The 27,742-nt window shown below is 51.5% G+C and overlaps 1 protein-coding gene across 7 annotated transcripts in view; it reads right to left on the bottom strand.

Annotated features, from left to right (window-relative positions):
- Positions 1-1,924: 1,924 nt before the first annotated feature.
- The window catches only part of LOC140897608 (polycystin-1-like), a 61,531-nt gene continuing 35,713 nt past the window's right edge, over positions 1,925-27,742 (bottom strand). Inside the window, exons 26-47 of one of the 7 annotated variants that reach the window (XM_073310426.1) lie at positions 26,771-27,029; positions 25,339-25,534; positions 24,593-24,760; positions 23,165-23,308; positions 22,322-22,532; positions 21,403-21,529; positions 19,552-19,701; positions 18,730-18,794; positions 17,556-17,779; positions 17,147-17,264; positions 16,611-16,786; positions 15,766-15,968; positions 14,894-15,085; positions 13,842-13,996; positions 12,524-12,654; positions 11,361-11,529; positions 10,125-10,253; positions 8,805-8,979; positions 7,950-8,237; positions 5,394-5,528; positions 4,607-4,921; positions 1,925-3,392 (exon numbers count right to left, since the gene is read on the bottom strand). In XM_073310426.1, the coding sequence (XP_073166527.1) occupies positions 2,676-3,392; positions 4,607-4,921; positions 5,394-5,528; positions 7,950-8,237; positions 8,805-8,979; positions 10,125-10,253; positions 11,361-11,529; positions 12,524-12,654; positions 13,842-13,996; positions 14,894-15,085; positions 15,766-15,968; positions 16,611-16,786; positions 17,147-17,264; positions 17,556-17,779; positions 18,730-18,794; positions 19,552-19,701; positions 21,403-21,529; positions 22,322-22,532; positions 23,165-23,308; positions 24,593-24,760; positions 25,339-25,534; positions 26,771-27,029 (4,447 nt within the window). In that variant the 3' untranslated portion in view covers positions 1,925-2,675. The other 6 variants (XM_073310428.1, XM_073310427.1, XM_073310429.1 and 3 more) reach the window with 6 other exon arrangements.

Below are 27,742 nucleotides of genomic sequence, written 5' to 3'. Positions count from 1 at the left end.
CTTTACGTATAGCTGGGATTAAATTTACAAGGGCTAGTAATCTTCATGCTGTTTGATCACCAGCTGGAGTCAGGAATGAATTTTGTCTCCCTGGTACAATTTTGCCCAATAAGCCAGGTGCATTATGGGCTTTTCTCTGCTTCCACTAAACCAATTGCTATACACCTTTGCTGCAGAGAGAAATGGGAACTGAATGTATTTGCACTCTGGGATGCTAGTTTCTATGTCTGGATAGCTGCATTTTTCTCCCTTAAAAATCTACTGCCTAGAAACGTTGTTTTAGAAGTGCCACTGCTTACGGCATGAAGCCATTGAAATAAGGTTTATGCTGCTCTAGCAAAGTAATGATCGTGATCGCACTCAGTAGCTGGATGGGAACTGCATGTGTGCGAATGAAGAATTTTCTGCCTGAAGCTGGGCCTGTTCCTGCTGCAGTGAGAAGTCAATGGCGTGGTGTTGCTATGACCAACACTGGAACTAAACCCAACTGAAATGGATCAGGAAAATAATTTTATTTTCTAACTTCTATATAGAATTCTCCCAACTTTCTGAAGAGAGGCCTGGGCTGCTGGACATTGTTGTAGAAATGTAGTGGGGTAAAAGCCCTACTTTGATTACATTGCATGGAGTGAAAGACTTTGAATGGTGCTACTTTTGTTCCTCCTCTGTGATGCTGAAGTGGGCTAAGGCCTGTACGTGAGGTCTGGCAGCTAGTTGAAGTCAAACATTATATTCTAATAGAAATAAGTAACCCTTGACCCTATAAATGGAGCCATTTCATCCCATCCCTGCCATGTTATCTGTGTCAGGGGCATTATTAAAATGAGACAGGCTCCATAGTGGACAAAACCAGGGGGCAATCTGCTGTTCCCAAAAGACCCATTGGGGGTGCATGTAAACAACCTAGGCCTGCGTGCTGCCCTCTACCTTACAACTGTTCCTTGTGCTGGGCCTGAAATGGTGCCGGACCAGGGGGAGAGAATGGCCTGCGGTTTGGTATGTGTGTCACTGGAAATTCTTCCCTCCTGCTCACTGGTGTCAAGGTCCTGAAGATGCCTGCTGCCCTGTGTCTGAGTTGTTCAGTCCTCACTTCTTGCTGGATTGAGGGGCTGAGAACACAAAAGACTAATGCATCTGTGTTGCTGCCGGTAGCTGGGTTCCCTTAGCAGTACCTCACCCTGTCTAGAAGTGCTAATGAGACCCAGCCCCTTTCCCTGACTAGAGGCTGTGACATGAATCATGAATTTCCTCCTCTGACTCTTGGAGCCCTGCCACCCTTCACAAAATCATATCCAAGTGAGAGTTATGAGCAAAGAGACGATAAACTTTGATGACATCTCTCCTGCCCAAGCAAGTGCTTTCACTGCATTGGAAACAGAGCTGCAGAAATGTAACTGGGGATGAGGGACGGATGCAGTTTACAGTCAACAGGGCATTCAGAGGGTTGGAAATCTTCCATTTCAGCCTCCTGCTGGGCTTCATCTAAGAGGTACACAACAGCCATCCCTAAACACACTGCCTCCAGGTGATGGGACCCAAGCTGCAAGGCATATAAATCCAAACGAAGGATTAGGGATCAGGGTTCTTTGTAGTAACACGGTTATGATGTGTCACACCAAGAAAGTTAGCTGGGGCAGTGGGTTGTTCGGGGTAGGAAATTCTGATTGCTAGATAAAGGAGTTGAGCGAGGATAGGGAAGGCCTCAGAAAGCGACCCTGGAAAAAATGGGAACAGCAGCCACGGCACCACCACGCCAAGGGCCATGCTTCAGTGTCTACAGGAGGAACAGACTGGGGAGCGCCCAGGACACAGTTCACAAAGGGAATGAATGGGCGCTGGGCACTAAAGCCAGGAAATGCAATGGCCAGATGCAAGTAGCAGACACAAAAACACAGCCGTACGGACAGACCAATGCATTCAACCATTCTTACCTTTATAATAAATCTTTTAATTGAGTTAGCGAAATACATTGCATGGTTGTGTCTATAATGTGTGTGTACTATAGCTGGTGTTAGTGATTAATTCATCCACACATTCTTTAATGCCATTAAAAAAAAATAATCATCCAGGAGTTGATTCTCAGGATAGAATTGTTCAAGGGTAGCTACTGCACCTGCCTTTGTTTCAGCCTATTCAGGAGAGTGTTCCAAAGCGCTGGGAAGCAACTGACAAGTCTCAGTCTGGGGGATCTCAGCAGCAATATGGGGAGAGCTTCTTGGGGGGTGGTTGCTCCAGCTGCCTTTCGATTAGCCCATTTCTGTGAAGGGGGGAGGCCGTCGGCACTAATATGGTGAAAGGGACGGACTTGCTACTGTATCATCAGCCATCATATCTCTTGCAGTTCTTATGAAACTGCCCACTTTATTGTTCACTTCTGAGGGGAGCACCACCATGTAATGATTTTGCTGGGTTTCAGCTCTGCCCCAGCAACTGGCATCACATGCCCACTGTCGGACCCCCTGAGGAGTTGGGAACAATGGCATTCTGGTGCACTGTGCTGGAGAGGGGTGAAGGACTGAGCTAATGCAAAGATTTGTCCTTCACAAGGACAGCCTTTGCCCAGCAGGGTAGATGCTGTGAGTGAAGCACCCTTTGGAAATTGAGAGGCCTCCGTTTCCAGGGCTGGGACAGGAGTCTGACCTTCCCTTAATGACCTGATTTCTACCTTCGTCTCATTACACGTTCTCAGCTCCTTCTGTTTGCCATGCTCTTCTCTTTAACGGGATCTGCCTCTGAGGAACTTCATGGCACAAACTGCCCTGCCCCTCCTCACTCTTTGGTCTCCACTTGCACGAAATGCCTGGTGCCTGGGTAAGCCTTTGGTAGAGATCAGTTGATATTGGAGGGCCAACCAGCCTGGATGCACACCCAGCCACTGGGTGAGGTATCCCACCTGCTGGAGGCTGCTGGACCAGCTTGTGCCCATCAGTGGCATTGCCATTGGAGACCTTGGCCCTGTGGGCCCTCAGTCTGACCAGGGCAGACTCCGGGAAGGTGCTGTAAGTCCTCGGTAGCTCTAGCTGCTTAACTGATGTCACCTTCTCCCCCTGCAGGCTCTTCTGTCCCTTCTTGTCATTAATTCTTTTCTGAGCCTGTTCCAGACCCCTCTCCAACTGGCATACATCCTCCATGACTCTAATGACCCGGTCAAACTGGTCCAGAAGGTTATTGACTGCAGAGGGTAGACGGTCCAAGTAAAACTGTACATTGTATGGCTCCGGGACAGGGCTCTCTGAAAGGGCCAGCTCCTCTGAGCTGCAGGAGCTGGAAGAGATGGTGGAACTGGCACAGCGGAAGATGGTGCCAGCAGACAGGAGGCGGGAGCGTTTGGAGTTCCTGGAGGAGCGTGAAATCAGGGAGTCCATCCCTTCAAACTTTACTTTGTGGCGGAACTGAATGACAAGGAAAAAAGAGGAAATCCCCTGAGAATCCCAGAGCCTAGTGCTGCTACCTTTGGTGGGGTAAGAGGGCCCGTGAGCCCCAACAGTGCGCTCTTTCCTGCGGTGTTAGTTATAGGCTTTTCCATCACACTTTATATCAAGGTTCCATTTATAATGGTTTAGGAAGGGTTAATAGATGGTTTAAATCATTAGAGTCCAGGTTGCTTACAGCCATCTTTTCCACATACTAGAGAGACAAGGTGTGGGAGGTAATATCTTATTGACCAACTTCTGCTGGTAAGAGAGACAAGTTTTTGAGCTGCATAGAGCTCTTCTTCAGGTCCCCTTGTCTCTTTCACCAACCTAAGATGCTACCTCATGCACCTTGTCTCTCTAATATCCTGGGACCAACATGGCTACAACACTGCAAACATACTACTCTCTCTAACATGCTTATAACTTCCATTAACCATTTATGAATGGAGCCTTAGATGGGGAAGCTAAGGCAAGTGACTTTCCCAAGGCCAGGCAAGAAGCCAGCGCAGGGAAATGAACCCAGATATCTCTTAGCCACAAGGCTGTCCTTCCCCTCTCCAAAGAGAGGAGCAATCCAAGATCGCCTTGCATTATATGCTCCACTCTCTGCTTCTTCCAAGTCTTGACCTGCTAGGATCAAATCACACCCATGTAATCCCACTGCAGCCAGTAGACCGACTGGGGGATAGCAGCTGGGTAAAAGCTGAGCCTTACTATCCAGAAGGAGAGGAAGGGGGAAAAGTGAGCCCTCTTACATGGAAGCTAAATTCCCTTCTCTTCCTAAAAGGCTGGTCGCTCCAGGGCAGGATAGAGGTTAGGGAAGGATAGGGGGCTAGAGTACAATCTCAGTAACAGTGGTGTAAAGCCGAGGGACCCCATGAAAGGAGTTAATCCAGATGTACCCTGCTGTAAGATCAGACTTTACCCCAGCCTAAGAGTTGAGGGATTCAACCAGTGCTTAATTTGTAATGAAAAAGAGGCCAGGGCTCAAGCAATTTTTTTACATTCATAACTGATGCAACAAGCCCAGAGGTGCCAGGGCTTGGAACTGCCAGGCCCAGAAGTGCCAGGGCTCAGCCTGGTCAAGCCCTGACAAATTAAGCCCTGGTTTCAGTTCACCTTGCTCTGATGCTGCAGCACCAGACTCGGGCTTGCTGGCTGCTCTACACCCATGTTTCCCCGTTTCTTACCGCTTTAGTTTTGCTGAGCCCCATCCACAGTTTGAACCTCTTCACAAAGAACTCGATCATCTCGTAGTCCTGCGGTTCAATAGCAGGGCGGTACATTTCAGCTTGGACAGTGCGGTAGCTGTGAAGGATGATAGCACAAAGGAAACGGCTGCCAATGCAGAGCAAGCTGACCATGAAGCTGAGGACGTATGCAGTGCCGAGGGTGGGGAATTCCTGGATCACGGACAGGAGAGCCACTTTCCCATGGAGGGCCGAAAGCAGTGCATAGACAGCACATCGGAATGTTCTGAACTCCTCTACTGTAGCAGAGAAGGCCTGGGAATGAGAGAGACAACGTAAGGGTTATCGCTAGGAAAGGTGTCTTCACCATTTCCTGTCTACAGCATCCTGAGCAATTGCACAAGCCCCCGTTGCCCTCATGTGGGGGTGGGTCGCTCCCAGTCAACTTTCCAGTTCACTGATGAAGCAGAGCAAAACAGACGGCGTGAATGCATATGAGCACTAGACTCTGATCTCATCTCAGCAGTGGGTGGGTCCCTCTTGGGGAGCAGTGGAGAGACTGACTGAGGAGCTCTGGGGAAGGGTGGTCCTCCTCTGACAGAGCTGATGCCCAGCGGCAGAGTAGCAGGGAGACAAACGCATTGCATTGTTTTGTATCAAGCCTATACAGGAATTCACTGCATAGTGCCCTGTACCGGTAAGAGTCATGACCACGCAGAACCCCATCCTACTCTCCACACACACTCCCACTGCTGAGAGCCAGTCTCTGCATAACCTAATAACCTACCAGACATCCACACTGGGCATAGACAAGGAGCAGCAGGAGGAAGAGGAGCATGGCAGCCACTAGCTCTCCCAGTGCATGCTGGAATGTCTTCCCAAACGCAGACCATCTCCGGACAAAGCGCAGCTGCCGTACGATCTAGGGGGAGAAGGTCCATTGCGGAGCACGAAGCCTGGTTAGATGTCATCAGAAAAGTGACATTTCAAACAGCCCCAAGTATATTCAGTCTGCTCTGTCTCACACGAGATGTCTGAGGAGCCTGTGTGGCCAGGTGAGGGAAGCCAGGCGAAAAAAGGGCATCGTCTTTCTTAAAGGCCCAGTCTTCGTTCTGGCTATGACCCCCAGTCGCAATGTGGCCGTTAAAAGCTGCAGCCTGGGCAGAATCTTCCATGCCTCTGTAACCAACCAAAAGCTGGCGTCTGTTGAGAGTTTTAACCTGGCTATGGGGTTAGGTCCCATCTACACTACATTTTAACCACATTGCAACCAGGTCATAGGACAGCGGTACCGTAGTTGGGGGCCTTATGTGCTCGTGCTGCACTCCCTGAATGGATAATCCAGGCGCACACAAGCCAGCTGGTACAGGGGGTCCCCGGTATATCAATAGGGGAACATGTTCCGATTCACATCGGTCCTGATCCACATATCAATCGCTTCTCCTTTTGCATGGCTTTTCTTTGGGTGCTTCCCCTGGCATTCAGGAGATGCTGCGAGGGAAAGGGAGGAGCAGGGATTGGGCGTGCTCGGAGGAGGGGTGGAACTGGGCAGGAAGAGACAGGGCAGACCATTATTTCTTATGGGGAAAAATTCTCCGGTATCCATCGTTTCAGTATCTGTCGCCCTTTTCAAGAACGCAACCCTGATGTATACTGAGAACCCCCTGTATGCACTCATCTGGCATGCACACTCCATGAAAGCGGTGTCTTGGGAATGGCCAGCTCTCAGACGTGATCTCTTGTGTCAGAGATCCCCATCCTCCCAGCTCTCCAGGGGGCTGCTCCGGGGGTCCCTTTCTCTTTACTGACTCTCCAGCTTTGACTCCCAGCAGCCTTTATCCGTTTGTTTGCTTGCTCTTTTATTGTCTATGCATTAAGCAAGTAATGGTCGACAGTGAACCATAAATACAGCAAGCCTGGAAGACAGCAGCTGGGCCACTCGGCCAATTCATTAGGAAGCGGGAGAAAGGAATGAAGATATTACATCTCAGCAGCAGCCCCAATGACAATTATAAGGTCATAGTGGCATAATTTAATATATGCATGCTAACGAGAAGGTATACATCATCCAGGCTGTTAGCAGCTCAGGCCTGACACTGTCTCACACCACTTGCCACCATGCACAAGGGCTGCTGGATGAAGAAGGATGTCCTACTTCCATGTGGTGGTGAAGATATTATTACAGAGAGACCAGATGGGGCCAGAGCAGCTGGGACTCTCAGAGTAACAGAGAGAGCGATGTGCTGCAGAGGCAGGTTGGGGGATCAGCCATTGATGTCCGGCCAGAGATTTCAGAGTCACCTGGTTTATTTATGAGAGAGAAACCACTTTGGCTTCAAATTCACCCTATGATCTGCTCCCACATAATTCTCCATTGGGGTGAGCGGTGGGGACTGTTACCCAAGGGAGTTAGGGACAGCTGGCAGCAAGGGTTGTGATTGCTGAAGGCACCACGAGTCCAATCACATACCCCTTCATGTAACAAGAACCAGGGGTCACCCAATGAAATTAATACGCAGCAGGTTTAAAACAAACAAAAGCAAGTACTTCTTCACACAATGCACAGTCAACCTGTGGAACTCATTGCCAGGGGATGTTATGAAGGCCAAAAGTATAACTGAGTTCAAAGAAGAATTAGTTAAGTTCACACAGGATAGGTCCATCAATGGCTATTAGCCAAGATGGTCAGGGACAACCCCATGCGGGTGTAAACCTCCAAGTGACAGAAGCTGGGACTCGATGACTGGATGGATCATTCAAAATTGCCCTGTTCTGCTCATTCCCTCTGAAATATCTAGCACTGCCACTGTCAGAGAAAGAATACTAGGCTAGATGGAACATTGGTTTGACCCAGTATGGTGGTTCTTATGTTTTTATCTCTCTACAAATTCCAGCCCATTTCCAGGTGCCCTCGCATGCTGGTGATGGCAGATGAGAATCTGGAATGTGTTTAGGTCATGCAGCCTGGCAATGGTTGAGGGGTTACACCAATGTAACGGAGATCAAGATCGGCCCTGATTTATTCCTATGCACAACACCCAGGTGGCTTTCTAGTGATGGCTGTTGAGTAGATCAAATGTTTCCCACAACATGTGAACTAGGGCTCAGACTGAACAGAAAACCAGTGGAAAGGCTCCGATTGAGATTTCTATGGGAGATGAGCCAGGCTGTTAATCAGCAACTTTGGAACATTGGGAATGGGGTTCCCGACATACACCGAAGGACCCTGGGGAGGTGTTAGAGCTGGGGAGTGGAAGTCAGGACTCCTGGGTTCCATCCTTAGCTCTGCAACTGACGTGACATGTGACCTTGGGGAATCACAGAACTCTGTGCGCTCACTCACCTTCAGCGTGGTGGTGGTCAGCAGCAGGGCTGAGAGACAGACTTCCATCCGAGCCAGCTGTGCCACTTCATAGAAGCTGGTGAAAGCCTGGCGGTGTCCCCGGTAATGCTTGAGCCGCACATCTGCCAGCCAGATGTGCGCAAAGTGCAAGGCGCCAACTGCAATGGAGAGCAGCGCCAGGAGCAGCTGGAGCCAACAGCGGCTCTGACCCAAACAGGAGGCCCCCTCCTGAGACAAGAGCGACAGCTCTGGCAGGAGAAAGGCCACGCTGAAGACGAGCAGGGAGACCTGAAAGAAGCCAGAGCAAGTAAGAAAAGAATCTGCCTTCCTGCTGCACATTGGGTTAAGTAGCAAGGACAAAGGTGGATACAGCAGGAACCTGGTAGCTATGGTGCTACTTCTGAAGCCTAAACAAACAGAGCAGGTAACTAGCATCATCCCAACAGATACAGAGTAGCTACTGCACACAGGAATTACTCTGTTGTGTGCCACATCATAAGGGACCAGAGAGCCAAGGTACACCACCCTGTCACTAGGAAGCAGAGCCTTGGATAGATCCCCCTGGAATATCCATTGGGAATGCACTCCTGGGATTCATCTAATCAGAGACTGTAACCACCACAGACCCACATACAGTCAGGCAAACATTTATTTGGACTGTAGTTAGCTACCACTGCGGAGCTAAGGTTTCCCTGCAGACACCTATGATATCATACAGCAAACTCCTCCTGCTGAGACTGTTTGTGACACCACCTCTGGAGAAAGCAGGCCCACTGGAGCGGGTTAAACATTGGCTCCATTCTGCTGGGAGACAGCCCCGAGCCTTGGAAGCATCTCGCAACGCAGAGTACATACCACAAGGGCAAGTGGAAGGTCCAGCTGCGTATGTAAGCGCAGCATTTGGTAGGGTAGGATGAGGATGGAAGGAACAGCCGGTCTGACTGACGGGAGCTCGAGCAGGAGCATTACGGCCACGTACAGGTTGACATCAGTGTTGTATTGGGTAAACTCCAGAAACACAGCTCTGGTCCTGTCGTGCAGGGAGAGAGCCAAGAACAGCGGGCTGAGAAGAAATATTTTCCAGGGCTCTGGAATGCTGGGTAATTGGGCCCAATTCTTGGTCCTCCTAATGGGGACATTTCAATCTGATTGCTGGGAAACACTGTTTCGACTTTCCACTTTCAGGGATAAAGTTGGGATACCCCTAACAGGTCACTAGCCATCAGATTCCCTAGGCTGTGTACAGACATACAATGCTACGTCAGCTATCCACCACAGAGGCAAATCACCTGCCATCTATAAATTACACCAGAAACTCCCAATGTTGCCATTATCTGCATTTATTCAGCCTCTCTCATGCCATTCGGATAAGCAAGGTTGAACTGAACCATTTCTGTGGGTGATCTCAGCCTTACGGTGATGCTTTGGGATCCTCTGAATATTTTGAGAGCCTCAATTCCTACCCTAAATCAGGGTCTCAGCCATGCTGCCTTTCGGCCCCCTGGCAGCCAGACTCAGAGTCAGGGACCCCCAAAATGATGCTGTGAAACCTACTGACCCCAGCCAATGGTGTATATATAGCATGTGAGCCAGCTGCAAAGTTATTGGGTCCCAAGGAGTCCCAGATGCAGTGGAAACAACAGTGCATTTTGTCCTCACAAACCCTGATTTTCCCATCTGGAGGTCCTCCATCCCCAGGGGTTTGCTCCCTTATTCTAAGTGGCCACCGCTGGCAATGTGCCCTCAACCAGATTGGTTTTGGTGATTAAATTGACAGTCTGCTCTCCAGCCCGTGCCAGTCGGTGGCTCAGCAGTTCTGGCCATTGCACTGTGCAGTTCCGTGGCCTGGAGGATCTCTCTCTTTCTCTGAGTCATCTGGAGTTGCTCCGCTCCACTTCAGAGCAAGGGAATGGGGGCAATGGAACAACAGTGGCCACCGCACAACAGGAGAGAACAACCGACATCACCTTGCACTCTCAGGATGGTCATGTCCCACTCAGACGGCTAGACAGACAGAGCAACTGCAGGGGAGAAATAGCCATGCAATAACCCTCCCTCCCACAGGTAAGCACTTAAAGCACCCAAAATGATGCTGTGAAACCTACTGAAATTAATTTCAATTTCCACTTCCCAGCCCAGTTGTCAAAGAAAAAGGTAAGGCCCTGAGTGACTAGCCTTTTGTTGATCCAGTTGCTGGCTCGCAGGTCAGCCAGTGTCCTTTGGGCTTTGGCAGAGCTGTTTCCAAGCTCCCTCCAGCAGCCAGTGTTAGTGTGGTAAACTCTGACGTGCCCCCAAATCCAAAAGCTAGAAGAAATGGATGGGGAGACCAGAAAATGTAGCTGTGAAACAGAGTGAGCGAGAGGCTGGATTGGGAGCCCTAACTTGGGCTGTGATCTGGTCAGATCCCAAGCTAGAACAGGGATGGACCAGCCCCACATTTAGATGGGATACCTCCAGGGAAAACCCAGGGTGCTGCAAACAGGTGAGCTAGGGATTCAGGCCATAACCCTATTATCTGAGTCTCTAGTGACCCAGTGCTTCTGCATAGACCTTTGGGTAATACGTGAATTGAAATTCATGGCCACTTGTTATTAAAGACTGCATGGCCTGTTCAGTGAGAGACGAGATCTTTAATCCTTGTGTCATGGCCAACTTCCAACCTAGGAGGCACATATTCTGCCTCCCTGGATTTGCTCTGTATTTCCAGCTGGCTGTGGTCTTCTCCTTCACTTCCTCTCTTGTGCAATTGCGTAGTCGTTGTTGTGGGCTGTGACACAGTTGCTGCGTTCCAGTGTCTCCTATGTGTGATATAGCTATATCTCATCTATCCTGGGGTCTGCGGCTGCAAGGTGTTGAGCGCCTCCTGGATGGTACTGAGCATCCTCACCACTCACTGAAGTTAATGGAAGTTGCAGATGCCCAGCCACTTGCAGGATCAGGTCCATAGTTTGTGAAATGCTTTGGGATCCTTCTGAATATTTAGTCCTGCCTCAGTGCAGGGGACCGGACTAGATGACCTGTCGTGGTCCCTTCAAGTCCTACGAACGACTGCTATCTAAATAGAAGGAACCTTACTGCCGATTGTCAGCTAGCACTCAGGGAAATTGGAGATGCCACAGCCCTGGGTGGGGAAAGAGGGCAAGAACTGGGGTAAATCACGTCCCCCATGGAGTCATTGTTGGATTGGGACACTCCCCTGGAAGAGTTTCTTGTAAAAACAAAAGTGGAACCTTCCTGGTGGTTCAGTGTGAAGCAACCTGGGGCTACTAGACTGGGGACTCCTGAGCTGACCCATGGGACGGGGAGCCCAGAAGCGGAAATCCACAGCCAAGCGTCTTGGTTGCATAACTGCACCATTCCTGCTCTCAGCTGCCAATTAGTGCCCACTCCGCCCCGTGCCAGCGTTCTTACCCGATAGAGTCATGGGATGAATTCTGGAGACTGGGATCAGAGCATGCGTCTCTGTCCACTTGGCCACTCCTGGAAACCTCTGCTCTGGGCGCTGACAAGTGGCAGAGGAGACAGGTTCTGTTAGTGACGTGACGTGTCAAGAGAGACCCAAGCCCAGGTTGGGGGAGCACTGAGGGTGCAGAAAACCAGAGGGGGAGGACGAGATTTTGGGTTGCACATTAATAAGTTCAGATGCCCATTTAGAAACAACACTCCTTATTTTGCTCTCCAGATCTAGGTTATCCCAGTGTCTCCCCTCTGCACCTAGCCTGTGTCCTCCACCTCCTCCATTGCCCTCCACCCCCTCCTTCCAATCCCAATTCCTTGTTTGATTAGGGTTCAGCTGGGTGTTCCCCCATCTTCGCCCTCCCACATTGGCCAGCAGGGCTTGCTCCAAAGCATCAAAAGGGGGGCCTGAGCCTGCATTCCTGACTCAGACCAAACTCCCATGAAGGTCAGTGGGAGGCAGGACTGCAGGATCAAGAGCAGGGCTCTCTGTCCTGTCCCCCACCCTCCTTCTGTAGGAGCTCCCTTCGCAGCACAGTCAGCCTCTGTTGGCTCAGGAAGTTCCAGCCCTGCACCAAGATTCAATGCCTGGATGTGTCCAGTGATATCCCATAGCCACTGGGATGATCCTTAGTCCCCATCTCCCCGGTGACTTCACCTCCTCTGTGCCCATGTCTGGACCTGCAGGCTTTCCTGCCTTTCCATTCCCCTGTGCGCCGCCCTTCAATGCTCAGTGTTTGGGGAAGTGGCTGCTGGGCTGTGACCCCCCCAACCCAGTATTACACACAGGCTTCAACCCCCGGGACTGTAGAGATAAACCAGTTAGAAACATCAGTACCCCCTAAACTTTCTCTAGTGGTTAGAGCAGTGAACAGGGAATCTGAACCCTCAGTGTTATTGGTAACACTGCATGATCTTGAGCTTGTTATAATCCTCCCGTGCCTCAGTTTCCCTACCTGTCAAATGGGGGATGATGCTTTCTTTCAGGTCTATACTCCAGGCTAGCTAAAATGGAGCAGCAGACTCTCTCTGGCTGGTGCCATTTTGGGGCCCACATTCCTCCCCACCCAATACCCTTCTCCCAGCCAGCAGTAGGGGATGATTTTACCAGCCCTCACCCAGATCCAGAGGTACATTCTCAGCAGAGCTCTCCTGCCGGAGACGAGGCACCCCAACCAGGGTCAGTCGGGGATTGTTGTAGAGGTAGCTCAGTAACACAGAGTCTATCCACTCCCACGTGTCGGTGTAACTGCAAAACAAAGAGGCCAGGGGAACAGGTGCATTTCACCCCAGTGCAGTATAACTGGCTGGCACCCTGTGTACCCCACCATCCCACCCCTGCAGAACATGCCCAGCTGAGTGGAGTCCTGTTGTGGACTCTCAGCTTTCCTTATTTAAGTCAGTATGTTTGTAGCCCTGATGGTTGTGAAGATAACCATGAAAATAGGAACTGAGCACAAACCAACTTAGCGTCGTCTTCCCTGAGTCTGCAGAGAGCCTGACATGCTCTGAAAGGGGTGAACTGCCCCATTCGTTTCAGTGGGTTAACTCTGAAATCTAAAGGGGGCAATTTAAATATCAACCCTGTTAACCATTTCACCGCTGATCATTAGTATTATTTAGTGTTTGTATTGTGGCAGCACCTTGCAGCCTTAGTCGTGGACCAAGGCCCCATGGTGCTAGGCGCTGTACAAACTCAGAACAAAAACATCCAGCTCAAATGAGATTATCCCAAAATTCCAAACTGCCTCCTACCCATCACCAGCTGACCCCTATCCAGCTCCAGCTTCCCCCTTGCTACTTCTACAGTGAAATTATTTGTCTATTACATAGTGCCTGGAGGCCCCGTTGTGTGAGGTGCTGTACAAATATACTGTAAACAACAGGCCTTGGCCCAAAGTGTTTACAAGTTCTGCACCGGCCATTCAAAACCTGCAGCACAAGGAAAACAAACAATGTGTGGGTGGTGTAGAAGGAATTACATTGACTATCAGTAGAAACATACAGGGGATGCTGCGTTAGGGGTCATTGTTAGTTCCATGGTAACTCATGTCAAAAACATTCCATATTTAAATTGCATCAAAGCCACCACCAGGTTTCCAGCCTGGTACCCTAAAACTCCACAGATTTCAGGTGTTCTCACTCCAGGGACAGAGACAGTCTTAGACCAGAACTGTGGTCCAGCTAGCCCATAATCCCATCTCCAGTGACCAGCATCACTGCAGAAGGCAGTTATGTCATAACCGGCACATGGGGAAATTTTCTTCCTGAAGCCTATTAGTCAGCTGTTGATTGATGCCCGGAAGCATGAGTATGTGGGGTCTTCAGTATAATACAACTCTACATACTCAGGCTTCAGGGCATCAATCAACAGCTGAACAACAGGCTACAACAACACATCACTGCTCCGCCCCTTACCCCACCTGGGGTCCTCACCTGCGCACAGAGGAGAAGTTGAGTCCTCTGTTATTTGGGGCGGCGACGGCCTGTCTGACAGCAGCGTGCAGGAGATGGATATTGCGGTGGTGGACGCAGCTCTGGTAGTTGACAGTCAGAACCACCAGGAGAAAGAGCATGTGGGTGAGACAGCTCTGGGGAGAGGGAGAAAATGGAGGCATTCAGGTAAGGAAAGCTGGATCATGGGCTGATAAAGGGGATTCCGCAGGATGGGAACTGCCATACAAGGGCAAGCCAAGGGTCAGTCGAGCTCATCTCCTGTCTCCAAGAGGGGCCAGAGCCTGATGCTCCAGAGGAAGATGCTAGAAACCCCATCTTGGACAATCTTGGAACAATGGGAAGCTTTTCATTGCCTGGCCATCAGGCCCAGAGCCCTGCATCACGAGCTTTGGAGAAAGCCAGGAGTTTGGACGGAATCCAGCTCTCTTCAGGTGCAGCTAAACAGCACAAATCCAAACTCACACTGACATCTAGTGGCCACAGTGAGCCCTTCCAGCTGTGATTCTGCCTTTTAGTTCAATACATCACACATCCTCCACCCCACCCCTGCCGCCGCGGCCCCTTTGGCTTCTGGTACAAAACACAGCCAAGGCTTCTGGGCCTGGGTGATGTATAAAAATCCACGCTGGCCTCCTTCTCTTGCCAGTAAACTGGTGCTCTCCTGTAGCTCAGCTCTGAGCACGGGGGGTGCATTATAACACTGGCACTGCGGTCGGAAGGAGGGGCTGGGTTCAGTTGCCAGCTGGTGCCCTTAAGTTGTAACTGGAGAGCTGGTGCCCTCAGGCAGGGTTCACTGCCCAGCCGGAATGCAGCTGCGGGTGAAAATAGAGAATGGGGACAGCAGAAAAGAAGGGTCTAGGTTAAATTCCCCTTGGGCCGTTCCTCAGAGCATAAGTGTGGCACTCCGTGAATGTCCTGTATCCCTCCCTCGGCATCCCAAGGACTCCCTAGGAGCTGAGTGATGGGGGTCCCCCACTGGCTTCTTAGCAGCAGCCAAGTGAGGTGGGGCGAGTCCCAGGGGAATGCGTTACCCTCATCAGCGCTCGGAGTGCCCGCACTTTCCTCGCCTCCTCCTTGGCTTGGAGAAGCCCGTATCCACAGGGCACTCGCACCTTCCCAATGCGCTCGGGCATTGGCTTTACCAGCGGCTCTTCCACCAGCCCCTCTCCTTCACTGTCCACCGGCTTGGTGATGAGAGCAGCATGCAGGGCCTCCAGCACCACCTGCCACGACAGGACAGTGGAGAGTGTCTGAGACCCAGCTCTCCAGGGCCAGGGGCTGTTACTCTTCTAAGGCCGCAGAGAGCAGCTAGTCACCCCGACCCACAGAGCAAAGCCCCATGGGTGGAAGTGGGGGATGCCCAGAGTGAAGGGGGAGGGGTGTTGAATAAACCCTCAGTGGGGGAGGGCGAAGTCTCCAATCTCCACTGAATGCCCCCGGCTTGATTCCAGCAGGGTATGCAGTAGCTCCCATCCAGCCTCCTGGGATAACTGGGACAACACTGCCCCAACTTTACAGACTGGGAAACTGAGGCACAGAGAGGGCCAGCAGCTTGCCCCAGGTAACACAAGTGAGTCAGTAGTAAGCAGGGATTCAAACAAAGCCAATGGGCGAGTGTGAAACAGTCCCTCCTCTAAGTCTGTGTGCAGGAGGATCTGCACTGAGGTCTCCGGAGTTCCATCCCCACTGGCCACTCACTCACTTGTGTCACCTTGGGCAGGTCATTCACCATTTCCCTGCCTCAGTTTCCCCATCTGACAATGGGGGCAGCGTCATCCCACCTTAAGGGTGCTGTGAAATAACAGATGTCTGCAAAATGTTGTGTGGCTCTCAGCTGGAAAGGGCTGGGAATGGGCAAAGCCGGAGGGTTATCTACAGCGCTGAGAGGAGTAGGGGCAGTTACCTTCAGTGGCTCCAGCAGCACAAAGGAGGTGACGAAGGAGAAGACGCAGGAGATGAGCCACATTAGGGCAGTGTGGTCATGGAGGGAGGAGCCATAGAGGATGGTGACGGTGAAGCAGCCTGCTAGAAGCAGGAAGATGAAAGCATAGGTCATGGGCATCACCCAGCCAGGGAAGAGCCACTCCAAGGGTCTGCGGGAAACCCCTGCAGGAAAAGCAACCAGAGTTGTTGTTTAAACCCCCATCATCACTTGGACCCTGCAGACTCAACATTACCCTCCCCTGCCCACAGCACTGGGGCAGCCCCACTGCTTCCCCTTGCACGGGGGCAGGGTTTGGCATTTCTAGGGCTATAGAAACCAATCCAGCTGCTTTCACTTGGCTTCCCTTCCTCTGCGCTGGGATCCAGGCTCCCCTCTCCTCCCTGGTTGCTGCCTCTCCCTGGAGATGCAGCCGTTTCAACCTGTGTTTGGAGTTATTGCTCTCGCCAAGCATGTGGTGGCCCAGCGGCAGGCATGTGGGCCGCAGCTGCGAGATTTGGCTTCCCTCCCAAACTGGTGCTGTGGGGCAGGAAACAGGGATGCACCGTTCACTTCCCAGGTGGTACCGTGGGGGTGCTAGGTGCAATCTCTGCTTGGAGCAGTCAGAGAAGAACGGGAGGAAGAGGCATTCAAACCATGACCTGCAAGTTGCCAACAGATGTTAGATCCCCGCAGTGACCCAGCCTTAGGGTCCCCCCGATGCGAAACCATTCTCACAGGCAGGAATTCTCTTCCTTCCCCCCACCTCAGCCCCATTGGTCCAGCTCAGTTAAGGGTGGGTCCCCTTTTCCAGGTGCCTCACACACCGATCCGGGTGGAGAAGGACGACACTGGGGCAGACAGAGGCTCTGGATCAGGGTGCAGCGCGCTGCCAGGGCTTGTCAGGGCGGAGATATAGGAGAAGGACTTGTGCAGGAAACCCCAGCCGCTCCTCCCCTGCTCTGGGATGCCATCGGACCAGGTGCTGCAGGAACTTTCCATACTGTAATGGGAGAGAGATGGTGGTTCACGATCATCAACCACTGAGCCTGGGACTGGGGAGAGGCCCCCTGAGCTGCACCAGAGCCCTTGGAGATGGGCGGGACATTAAATACCCAAAACTAAAAGAAAACAGAACAAGAGTTCTGGGCTCTGAATTCTGAGCTCACAAAAAGCACCACCCCTCGGGGTCAGGGTCTACAGGTGTCCCATTCCTGGCAGTGCAGCTGCGGGAGAAACGATCTCGGAGAAGGTCAGACTAGATCGTAATGGTCCCTGCTGGCCTTATGCTCTATGAATCTCTCTGGCCTGGGCTCCCCACTTAGTTTTTTGGGGGTGCTCTGAGCAGGGCCTGGGTACGTACACATCGGAGACTAGATCCGCCTCAGCTCGGGGCGAGAACCTGCCGCTGTCGGACGTGACGCAGTCCGAGGAGCTGCTCCACTGAGTCTCAGCTATGATGGAGTTGAGCAAATCTTCCTCTGTTAAGTGGAGAGGGAGAGGATGGTGCTCAGTGAGACAGCTTTGCAGCCAGGGCAGGAGAGGAAAGACAGGAGCACCTTGGGCTCAGTTCTAGCCTCACAGAGCTCAATGGCAAAACTCCCCTCGGCGTCAGTAGGAGCCAGGGCCATTCTGTCTATTGTAGCAGCAGATGCATTTGTCACACTAAAGCTGGACCTGCACACTGTGAATCCTGAGCTGGAGAACAAAGATGGCAGGGGGAGGGGGAGGCTGGGAGGAGGAAAAGGAGAGAGGAGATTTGTTTGGGGTACCAGAGTGGGTGAGGCGGTCGCCATGGCTGTCTCTCCTGCTATCCTCAGAGTCCCCTAAGGAGAAGGACAGGGGGTCATCATCAGAGCTGGATGCGGACTCAATTCCCAGCTTCAGCAAGGCCTTCTTCCTCTTGAGGATCCGACTTTGGCTCACCAGGGGATCTGAGTTCAGAAGATCTGGGATGTCGAAGATGCTGTCGCAGGAGGGCCAGTGTTTCGCGACCCTGCAGAACCAAAGGGGCGACACACTGCTGAGCTCTGGTCCTAGTGCAAAGGAGGTCCCTTCCTGGCTCGGACGTTCAGAGTGTGACAGTTCTGGGTTTGGACAGGAACCGCCCTCCTGCCTGGCCGGTCATCGGTCATGAATTTGTCATCTGCAGTCTAACCATCAGACCAGCCTATTAACATAGGCCCCGTGTCCCCTCTGCTGCATGGGGCTCGCATTTATCACCTGTCTTTTTATGGGCCTGTGCAAATTCCTCAGTCCAGACATCAGCTGGAGAGGGTTTATAGACCCCTTCCACCCACAGAGATATCTCCATAGACTTGTCAAAGCTCTGAGGAGTCTCCTCATCTTAGCTGCCTTGTAGTTTCCCCACCGGGACCCTCCTTGATGCTCTGCATTGCAGCCCCATCCTTCTGGCCAAGCCCCCTACCGCCCTGGCTGGCTGGATTACTGGCATCAGAGCCCGACTGCAGAGCTGCACCAGCCATTCCAGTGCCACTCCAGGCCCGCACAACCAGGGTTACTGTATCTGCCGGATGCCAGCGCAACTGCAGATTCGTTAAAGCACAGAGGCTGAGCTCTCCCTCGATGTAAAGCTGACTTGGGGAGTCCTTCCATGAATGGGATGTAGTCGGAGCTGGCTGGGGAGTTAAGTTACAAATGCCTGAATGCAGGTTTTTCCAACAATGCTTTGGTTCAGAATATAATGGGTTAATTTTCACCAGCAAGCAGAGACCTGATGCTCTCTTGCCAGCATGGGTGTGTTACTGGGGCTGTTCTCTCATCCCCATCTTGGAAGAAAGGAGAGGGTCACCCCATCAGCCCCCTGCCTGCATCTGCCTCTCTGCAGCCATGTCCCCCCTAAAGCACTGATTCAGGATAGACACGAATCTCCTTCAATTAAGGGCACTGCATCCCCTTGTCCAGCCCCCTTTGCTGCAGAAGTACCTTGCATTGCCCACTTCGGTGCGATTCTCCTGGGTGGACACTGGCCTCCTACTCCCAGGTGACTCCTGAAAAGGAAGGGATGAGGGGGGTGCAGATGAACTATGAGGGGAGACAAAAGCCACATGGTCAACAGGACTCCTGGAGAGTGTCCCCTGGCACCCATCCTGCCTTAGAGCAAGATATCTGTTTCCCTTTGGCTTCCAGCCCCCTATGAAGCTCTTTATATGAATGACCATTGCCCTTTAGAGAACACACCCTTCCTTGCATCCAACCAAAGAGAAGCTTCCAATAACAGAGAAAGAGGGTGCTGCTGAGATTGCACCCTGTTTTACTCTAGTCCAGCAATGAAAGGATTAAGAAAAGCCTTCAGGATGAAGTGTGAGGGGCTCTCCCCTCTGCGCGGGACCTGCCTCTGGTAGCTGGAGACACTGGGTTTGCCCACACTAGACCAGTGAGGGTTTGTATTTGCACTCTCATAGCTCTGAAAGCAGAGGGGTCAGGGATGAGGGCTCTGCGAGGAGAGTTAAGGAGTGACTCTACTCAGCAGGTAGGATGGCCTGGGCTGAAAATGGTGCTGACCTCCAGAGAGTGAGCAAACCCACCCCATCTGCAAACCAGGGCATCCTGACTCCTGGCTCCTTTGCTAGAGCTCAGTTTTCAGAGAAGTCATCTTTTCCAAAGCCCAAGGGCAGTGGTGTGTGTCTAGAAATACAGTGCTCACCTGGGAGGGCAGTGAGACAGACAGACACGTAGCCCCTCACCTCCCAGGGCCTTTTCTCTGTACGTCACCAAAAGGTGCCCATAGAATGGCCTTTCACTTACACCACTGACAGAGCTCCCGTCCATGATGGACTCCACCCCGCCTGGGATAGACAGGAAGGAGGAGCTGCCCCGGTCAGCGTGCTCCAGGCACACATCCATCTCCACAGTCTGAGAATCCTGCACAGGTGGGTTGGGGTCTTCCACAACCACCTGTCAGAAACAGAGGAATGAGGAGTGCTTCCTGCCCAGAGGCTGTGACCATCCTGAGGGCATGCCTAGAACCAGGTTCCAACCCAGTCCCTTTGCACTGGCGCATTGCCCTTCTCGGAAGATGTTGACATGTGTTAGATTCGGTCACCTGCATATGCACATGCTAGTGTGTGCCCAGATGTCAGTGAGCACATACGAAGCAGCAAGTGCACAAATGGAGGCAGGGGGTCTGACAGCTGGACCCTAAGAGTTACTATTGCAATTTCAGTTTGGCATCGAGAGAATTCCCCTAAGTGACAGACAAGTGTCTACAAAAAGAAAAGGAGGACTTGTGGCACCTTAGAGACTAACCAATTTATTAGAGCATAAGCTTTCGTGAGCCACAGCTCACTTCATCAGATGCATATCGTGGAAACTGCAGCAGACTTTATATATACACAGAGAATATGAACCAATACCTCCTCCCACCCCACTGTCCTGCTGGTAATAGCTTATCTAAAGTGATCATCAGTGATCTGGAAATGGCCCATCTGATGATCACTTTAGATAAGCTATTACCAGCAGGACAGTGGGGTGGGAGGAGGTATTGGTTCATATTCTCTGTGTATATATAAAGTCTGCTGCAGTTTCCACGATATGCATCTGATGAAGTGAGCTGTGGCTCACGAAAGCTTATGCTCTAATAAATTGGTTAGTCTCTAAGGTGCCACAAGTACTCCTTTTCTTTTTGCGAATACAGACTAACACGGCTGTTTCTCTGAAACCAGACAAGTGTCTAGTGGACTGTGCACTGAACAGGGACACGGGAGACCTGGTTCTGTTTCTGACTCCGCCACTGACCTGCTGGGTGACCTTGGGCAAGTCCCCGCCCCTCCCTGTGCCTCAGTTTCCCCACCCGTAAAATGTGGAGAATGATACTGGCCTCCTTTGTAAAGTGATTTGAGAGCTAGTGATGAAAAGTGCTGTATAAGAGCTAGGTACTGTCATTACTCCCTAACTGAGCCTCTGGAAGTCAGATCATGTGGAAGAGTTTGTCAGCTGTGTGTGCTCATGGCAGAATTTCTTCTGCATAATTTCCAGTTCTCCTATTATTATACTCAGATTGTAAATTCTTTGAGGCAGGGGCTGTCTTTTTGTTCTGTGTTTGTACAGCACCTAGCACAATCGAGTCCTGGTCCAAGACAGGCTCCTAGTACAAATAACTACTATTAATAATATTATAACCCTGTTCTAAAAACAGCCTTAAGGGCTTATATGTAAATCTGGTCAACATTTTGAAATTCTTAATTTTGATGAAGGTTTTTTTTAAAATCAAATTTTTAATTTCTATGAAAAACAGACATTTTTTACAAAAATCACACCCGATTTTTTGACCAACTCTAATTTTCCACTATCTTTGGCTGTATATTTTAGCCTCATCTTCCTACCGTGTCTGTAAAATAAGATGGCAACATTTCAGAGCACGTCCTTGAAAAGATTACCTGGATTTTGTGCCGGTGAAAAGGGATCTGACTGACAACCCTGGATACTGGCATGTATTATTAAATATTTATGCACAAAACAGGCACTGCAGAGGTCCTTCACTCTGATCATGCCAAACTTCCCGTCCCTTAGGGTGGGGACGGATGGACCCTGGTGGGGTTGTAGCAGCAGGTTTGGTGGGTCATGTAGCTGCGGGGAGGAGGTTGATTAGATGTTCACCTTGCTGTGAGTTTTCCTGAAGATGAAGGTGAAGAGAAGCTGTATTGGGAAGACCACCACAGACACAACCATCCCCACAGCAATGCTCTCTGCCGTCACTGAAGCCTGGCTCCCCAGGGGGACACTACTGGAGAGAAACAAAGCCAGAAGAGAACGTGGTGACTCGAAGAGTCCTGTGTTAATAGGGAGTGGTTCCAGACAAATGTGGCCCACATTTTGCACAGGCCCCTCTGGGCGCAGAGCCATCACACGAAGACTGAGGATCTATGAGGAAAGGTTAAAAAAATCTGGGCATGCTTAGTCATGGGGAAAGAAGACTGAGGGGGCCTGATAATCTTCAGATATGTGAAGGGCTGTTCTAAAGAGAACAGTGATCAATTGTTCTCCAGGTCCATGAAGGTAGAACGAGAAGTGTTGGGCTTACTCTGCTGCAAGGGAGGTTTAGGTTAGATATTAGAAAAAGCTTTCTAATTCTGAGTCATTAAGTCTGGAATAAGCTTCCAAGGGAGGTTGTGGAATCCCCATCACTGGAGCTTAAGAACAGGTTGGACAAACACCTGTCAGGGATGGTCTGGGTTTACCTGGTCCTGCCTCAGCACCGGGGGCTGGATTAGATGACCTCTTGAGGTCCCTTGCAGCCCTACAGTTCCATGAGTCTAAAGCATCAGATACTTCCTCAGCACCTGTATCACCATTCAAGCTGTGATTTTCAAAGGAGTTTAAGAGAGTTAAGACATCCAAATCTCATTGCAATCCAGTGGTATTTGGGTGCCTAAGTCCCTTGAACTCATTTGAAAATTTCAGCTCCAGTGGTTTTCCCTTTCCTCACTCACTACTTTCCATCCCTCCCTCCCTCCGTCTCTTTCTGTCTTCTTGCACAAAACCCTCCTGTAAGAGACAGAGATGCAGTGGGACTCACCTGTAGCCCTCAACTCCGATGGCTCCATACCAGAGCACACATATGGTCAGAAAGAGGTACACAGCAAGCACGCAGCAGGTAATCCTCTGCACCCGGGTGAAGCGGCTGTGGGGAGAGCGGCCCCAGACGGAGAGCCACACGTGCCAATCAGAAAAGCCAAGACGCAGCTGAGCAGGGAAAACTCGAGAGAAGCATCTCAGCTCTTGTGGGCCTGGAATCGGCATAATGCAAATGATCAGCATTCCCTTCTCTTCCTCCTTGGGGATTCTATCCCCACTCTCCTTCCCCTCCTGTGGGCATTTCCCTCTAGCTGTCACCTCTGCCATCACCAACACCTTCCTTCTCGCTTGATCACCACCATGAGTTCTTTTCCCGTTGTCTTCTCTGGTGTCTCCATTGCCACCATCACTTAGAGAACTCCTTCCAGTTAGTCTGGGCACCAGCGGCACTCGCGCTGCCAAAGATACCTTCACTCCCCGCCCACGGCCAGCCTTTCTAGTGTCCTCATACCCATCTCCATTGTCCACTAAGATCACATTCAGCGTGTGGCCTAGCGGGCAGGGCTTTGGACTGGGACTCAGAAGATTCCCTGCTGACCTGCTGTGCAATCCTGGACAAGTCAGTTCCCCTCCGTGTGTCTCCAGTTCCCCTCCTGCCCTGGGTCTGCCTCGTCTATTTACACGGTCAGATCTTTAGGCCAGGGACGGTTGCGTACTGGTGTTTGTGCAGCACCAAGCACAGTGGCTCCTGACCTGGGTCAGGGCCTCCTGGTGCTACTGCCGTAATAATGCTAAGGGACTCTTTGGACTTCCCCTAGGACATAGCCCCAGGGGCAATGCTCACATGCAGCCAAGACTTCCTTTTCAACCAGCCCTTCGTTTTTCTCATTTTCCACGGACAACCAGTCGTCCACCAGGAAGAAATACATATGGTCGGTCTGTCTGTCCCAGATAATGACATGCTGTAGGTACCAGGAAGGGTCCAGCCCTGGGGACACAGAGGAGGAGAGAATGACGCACCTGCGTTTCTAATGACTGCCTTCCCAGGACAGTTACAAATAGATTTATATCCTGGCTGCTCACTTCTTTGCTCAGTCATCCTTCAATGGAGGGAGATGGAGAGGAGAACTCTAGCCTCTGTCCCATTCTCACCTGAGGCAGGAGTCCATGGCCATCTTGTTACAATATGTGCTTTGCAACGTAATCCAGGAGCTAAGAAGCTGATTAGTTCTCAGGATGGATGTACAGAGGCTAACCTATTCTAGTGAGCTACTGAGTTTCTCTTGGTCAGAAGCGCTTGGAAACTTAGTTTGTGAGTTCTTTGGAGTAGCAACTGCATCTCACCCAATATGTGTGGGACAGTAGCTAGTGCACTGTGGATGCTACAATCATGCAAATATAGAATGACGGTAACAATACATGGAGACATTGTTGTAATTAACATTCTAGCTTGCAATGGTCTTTTATTGGGACTGAGCCAAAGCTGTGTCTGTAGAACTGCTAGTGAGGGATGGGCTGGCTTATAAATTAGTAAGACCACTGCTGCCTTTGATCCCTCACCCTTTTGTGTGGGTCATTAAAGTGAATCATTTTGCTCTGAAATGTAAGTGTGTACCAGACACATTATGCACACCATGCAGGCCACAACCAGGGAAGAAAAAGCATGATGGAGTTAAACACAAAAATGTGTCCTGATGCTATCGGTCAGCTCTAAGGCACAAAATCGGGGTAACTCAAGGCTAAAGCTAATCACTGTTCACAATTCACCGGTCTGCACATGGCTTGCAAAGAACAGAGGGCGCCTCTTTATACCAGATGTGCTGTTAAATTATAGGTGCAATGAGACAAATTAAAGATAGGATTTGAGCTTTAACTCTGAATTTGCTGGCTTCAGTTTAAAGGAAACTTTATTAGGTCAGACCCTCAGCTGGTGGAAATCAGCCCAGCGCCCGTGAAGTCAATAGAACTACACTGATTGACACTAGCTGAGGATCTGGCCCTTTATAGTTGGGGTGGCCAAGATTTTTAGCAGTGACTTGTGATTTTGGGCACCCAATTGGAGACCCCTCATTTAAGGGCACCCCAAATCTCTAGTCACTTTGGAAAAATCATGCCCTGGGACATAAAGGCGAGTCTGAAAATTAACAGAGTTAATCACTACTAATGAAACATTAATGACACGTAAAGAATCTACGTGTCCCATTGACCCCAGAACATGGCAAGAGCCGTGCAGAGTTTATGCGGAGAAATCCATGGCCGATGTGTGCCTTACCAGTGTTGTCATGCCAGATGCGGATCTTCCAGATCTCTCCCAGATTTGCGTCAGTCTCCACCTGGAAAATATCCTGGCTGTTTCTCTGGAAGGCCCAGCCCTTGTCCAGGTGGCGAGAGCCACTTTTGTTCAGCCCATATAAGCTGATCCCTACATGTGCAGTGGTACCTAGAACAGACGTGTAACGTGATAGCTGACGTATCTATTATCCCCATCAGAATTCACCCACCTTGTCCCACCACAATCCAACTTGGCTGCCAATGGCTGACACAACAGATGTTTCGGCCTTTAAGTGCACACAATTGGATGCCTCCAGGTGGTGTGGGAGAGGGGCATTGGTCTAGCTGCCTGAAAGAGGAGCAAACTCGAACAGGCATTGGGGAAATGTATGGTTTCCCCAATTTATTCTACCCTGGGCCTCCCCTTTCCTGTCTATCCCCCTACGTGCACTATACACAGCTCCACCAATGAACCCTGCCTTGTCTTCAGAGACGGCCCACCGCTCCTGGGGCAAGGGAGGAATTAATGCTGTAGGCCCATTCCGTTCTGGGCTTTTCGTGCACACAGATCCATCGAGGGACTGATGCCACTGGGCTGGAACGATGGAGCATGATCAAGAGATCAACCTCTGCTCTTCAGAAGCTTTCTAGATCAGGGCTGCCTGCCTCAAGGTTCACATCACTCCTCCCAACCTCCTGCAATCCGGCCCTTGACGGGAGTGGAATGGGGCTGCCCGCCCACTCTACCTGATCCTCTTTTCCAGCCAGTCTTCACCATTACCCAGTACTTGTACCGTCCGGGCTGGCCGCAGCGAGGGACGATGCCCACCCGGGTGATGTCAATATCGTCCAGCTTGTGGGCGATCAGCACCATCCCCAGGTAGATCACGAAGAGCACGCAGCAGGTAATCACCACCAGCGGAGCCTGCCTGGAGCGCTTGCTCTGAAACCCCAACACAGGTGAGGGTAGAAGCAGGTGGAGGCGGGCTCCATCGGGTGCTACCCACCCATCCGCCCCTGGAGATGCAAGAGGCAGGAAGCATCTGTGCTACCCTCATTGTCATTACAGCAATTCCAACGTGCCCATCACTCTGGCATCTGGGCACCTGAACCCCTTCAGATAAATTAAAGAATGGAGTAGTTGTGGGTTCCTGCGGACCAACGGCCACCACTGTTAGAGGGAGATCTGGCATGCTGGGAGCACTAAAAGGAAAACAGCCCCGAAGGACAAGGAGGGAATATTTCCTCCAATTTCCTACCTTCGACTATGAGAGAGCGGCTCATTTTACTTGGAAATGGAAGCTCCTGGGCATGGGGCAGTGGGGAACTCTGATCCTAAAACACTACCCCAGAGCAGGAGTGGCTATTCAGACAGATCTGGTAATGCACGTCTCTGCTGGTGACGTGATCAAATAGGAGACGAGTTGTTCTCCAACAGACCAAACTGACTTTGAACCTGAGCCTGGTGGCAACAGTGTCGGTCTTTATGTTCAATCACGGGGTGCGAACATGGCAGACCTAGCCAAGATCCAGCTGCTGATCACTGCACAAGGGAGTCTTGCTTTCCCTTCATCATCTCCCCTCTCCCTCTCTTTGATGAGGAAATTCACCGGGGGCTGGGGGCGTCACAGCCTAAGACCTGTTATGCACCATTCAAGTCTCCTTGAAGTCTTCAAATCAGGGCATACATGGGCTCAGGTGGTGTCTAGCCCTTAGCCTAGTCCCCTCTGCACAGGGGAGAATTTCACTCCCCCCACCAGTTCTAGACCCAGGTGAGCCGGGTCCTTCCTCGCTGGGAGAGAGCAGACAGTTACAGGATAGCACACTCAATAAGGCTCAATTGATCGAGCATGCAGTGTGGAGACCAGGCTTCCTGCTTCTACAGCCTGGCTCTTCGCACAGGGAGCCCCCACTGCCTTTGACGGGCGTTCTGCCTGCAGAGGGTCTCAGGCTGCCACTAATGCAGTCACTGGTCCGTGTGTGTTACGTGCTCCCCATCATAGCCACAGAGGATAGGAGCTGCGACAGCCTGGCTCATCAGCTCAAGCTGCAGAAGCGCAGCTTTAGCTCTGGAGGTCCCCGGGTGCTGGCCAAGGTGCCAGCTGTCACCATTACACTGACAGGGACAGTAACCAACCATCTCCTCCTTGCATGCCCAGGACGGCCAGGCCCGGCTTACCGGGGGCAGGAAGAGGATGCTGTGAGGTGGCACAAAGAGACTGGCTCCGAAGACGGTGAGATGTTCTGTCAGGCACACAATCTCCTTCTGGCTGGTGGCGGCTGTTGGCCTCAGGCCCTCTGTGCTCCATTGCATGCTGGGGAAGTGGAAGTACTGGCAGAGGCTGGCAAAGACCGTGACTGCGGCGCTGACGGGTGCCTGGGAGAAGCGGTTGGTGATGTTGACGTGATAGTCTCGGAGCGTCCCGTTGAAGCGGTGGCTGGAAGGGAGAGGGGACAGCACAGGAGTGAGCTTACGGTTCAGTAGCATCACTCAATACAAAGGATGCCAACACCCCCCCTTACAGACTTCACACACCACTGAAGTGCAGCCCCCCTGGGGCAGGATGCAGCCACTGTTTACCATGACAGATGCACAGTTTAGGACAGGAAGTGAAGGGCAGCCGATCTAAAGCAAACTGCAGGAGGAATGTGGCACAACGTAGATCCCCGGGATTCAGCCAGGACACTGAGCTACCATCAGGCAAGTCCCGCAAGCAGGGCTGGCCTCAGCCATACTCCATGTGTGGGGCTGCACCGGCCCCATGTTGTGATCACACTTTCCCTGCCTGCTGTGCCTATGAGCTCCCCAACCTGCTGGCCTGGTTAGCAAACGTTAACACAGGGATCCAACCTTCTGACTCCCATCCTGCACCTCCAAACCCCATGCCAAAAGCCCCCGATCCAAACCCCCAGCCCTGCCCAACGGCAGCACTCTGAGCTCCTCCAAGCCCTGCTGATGCTCCCTGGAGCAATGCCAGGCACCCTGACTGGCCCCCACCGCACCCCAAATGTACCACACAGTGGGCATCTGCCTTCCCCCCACCCCCACACCTGACTTTGCAGAGGGCCCCTTAAACCCCATCCTCAGGCTCCACAAAGCCAGTGAAAAAGGGGTGCACCGTGCAACCCAAGCAAAGTAACATCACAGCTG

The sequence above is a fragment of the Lepidochelys kempii genome, chromosome 14, assembly GCF_965140265.1.
Source record: "Lepidochelys kempii isolate rLepKem1 chromosome 14, rLepKem1.hap2, whole genome shotgun sequence".
Lineage (NCBI taxonomy): Eukaryota > Metazoa > Chordata > Testudines > Cheloniidae > Lepidochelys > Lepidochelys kempii.
This window is presented reverse-complemented; position numbering and strand designations above follow the sequence as displayed.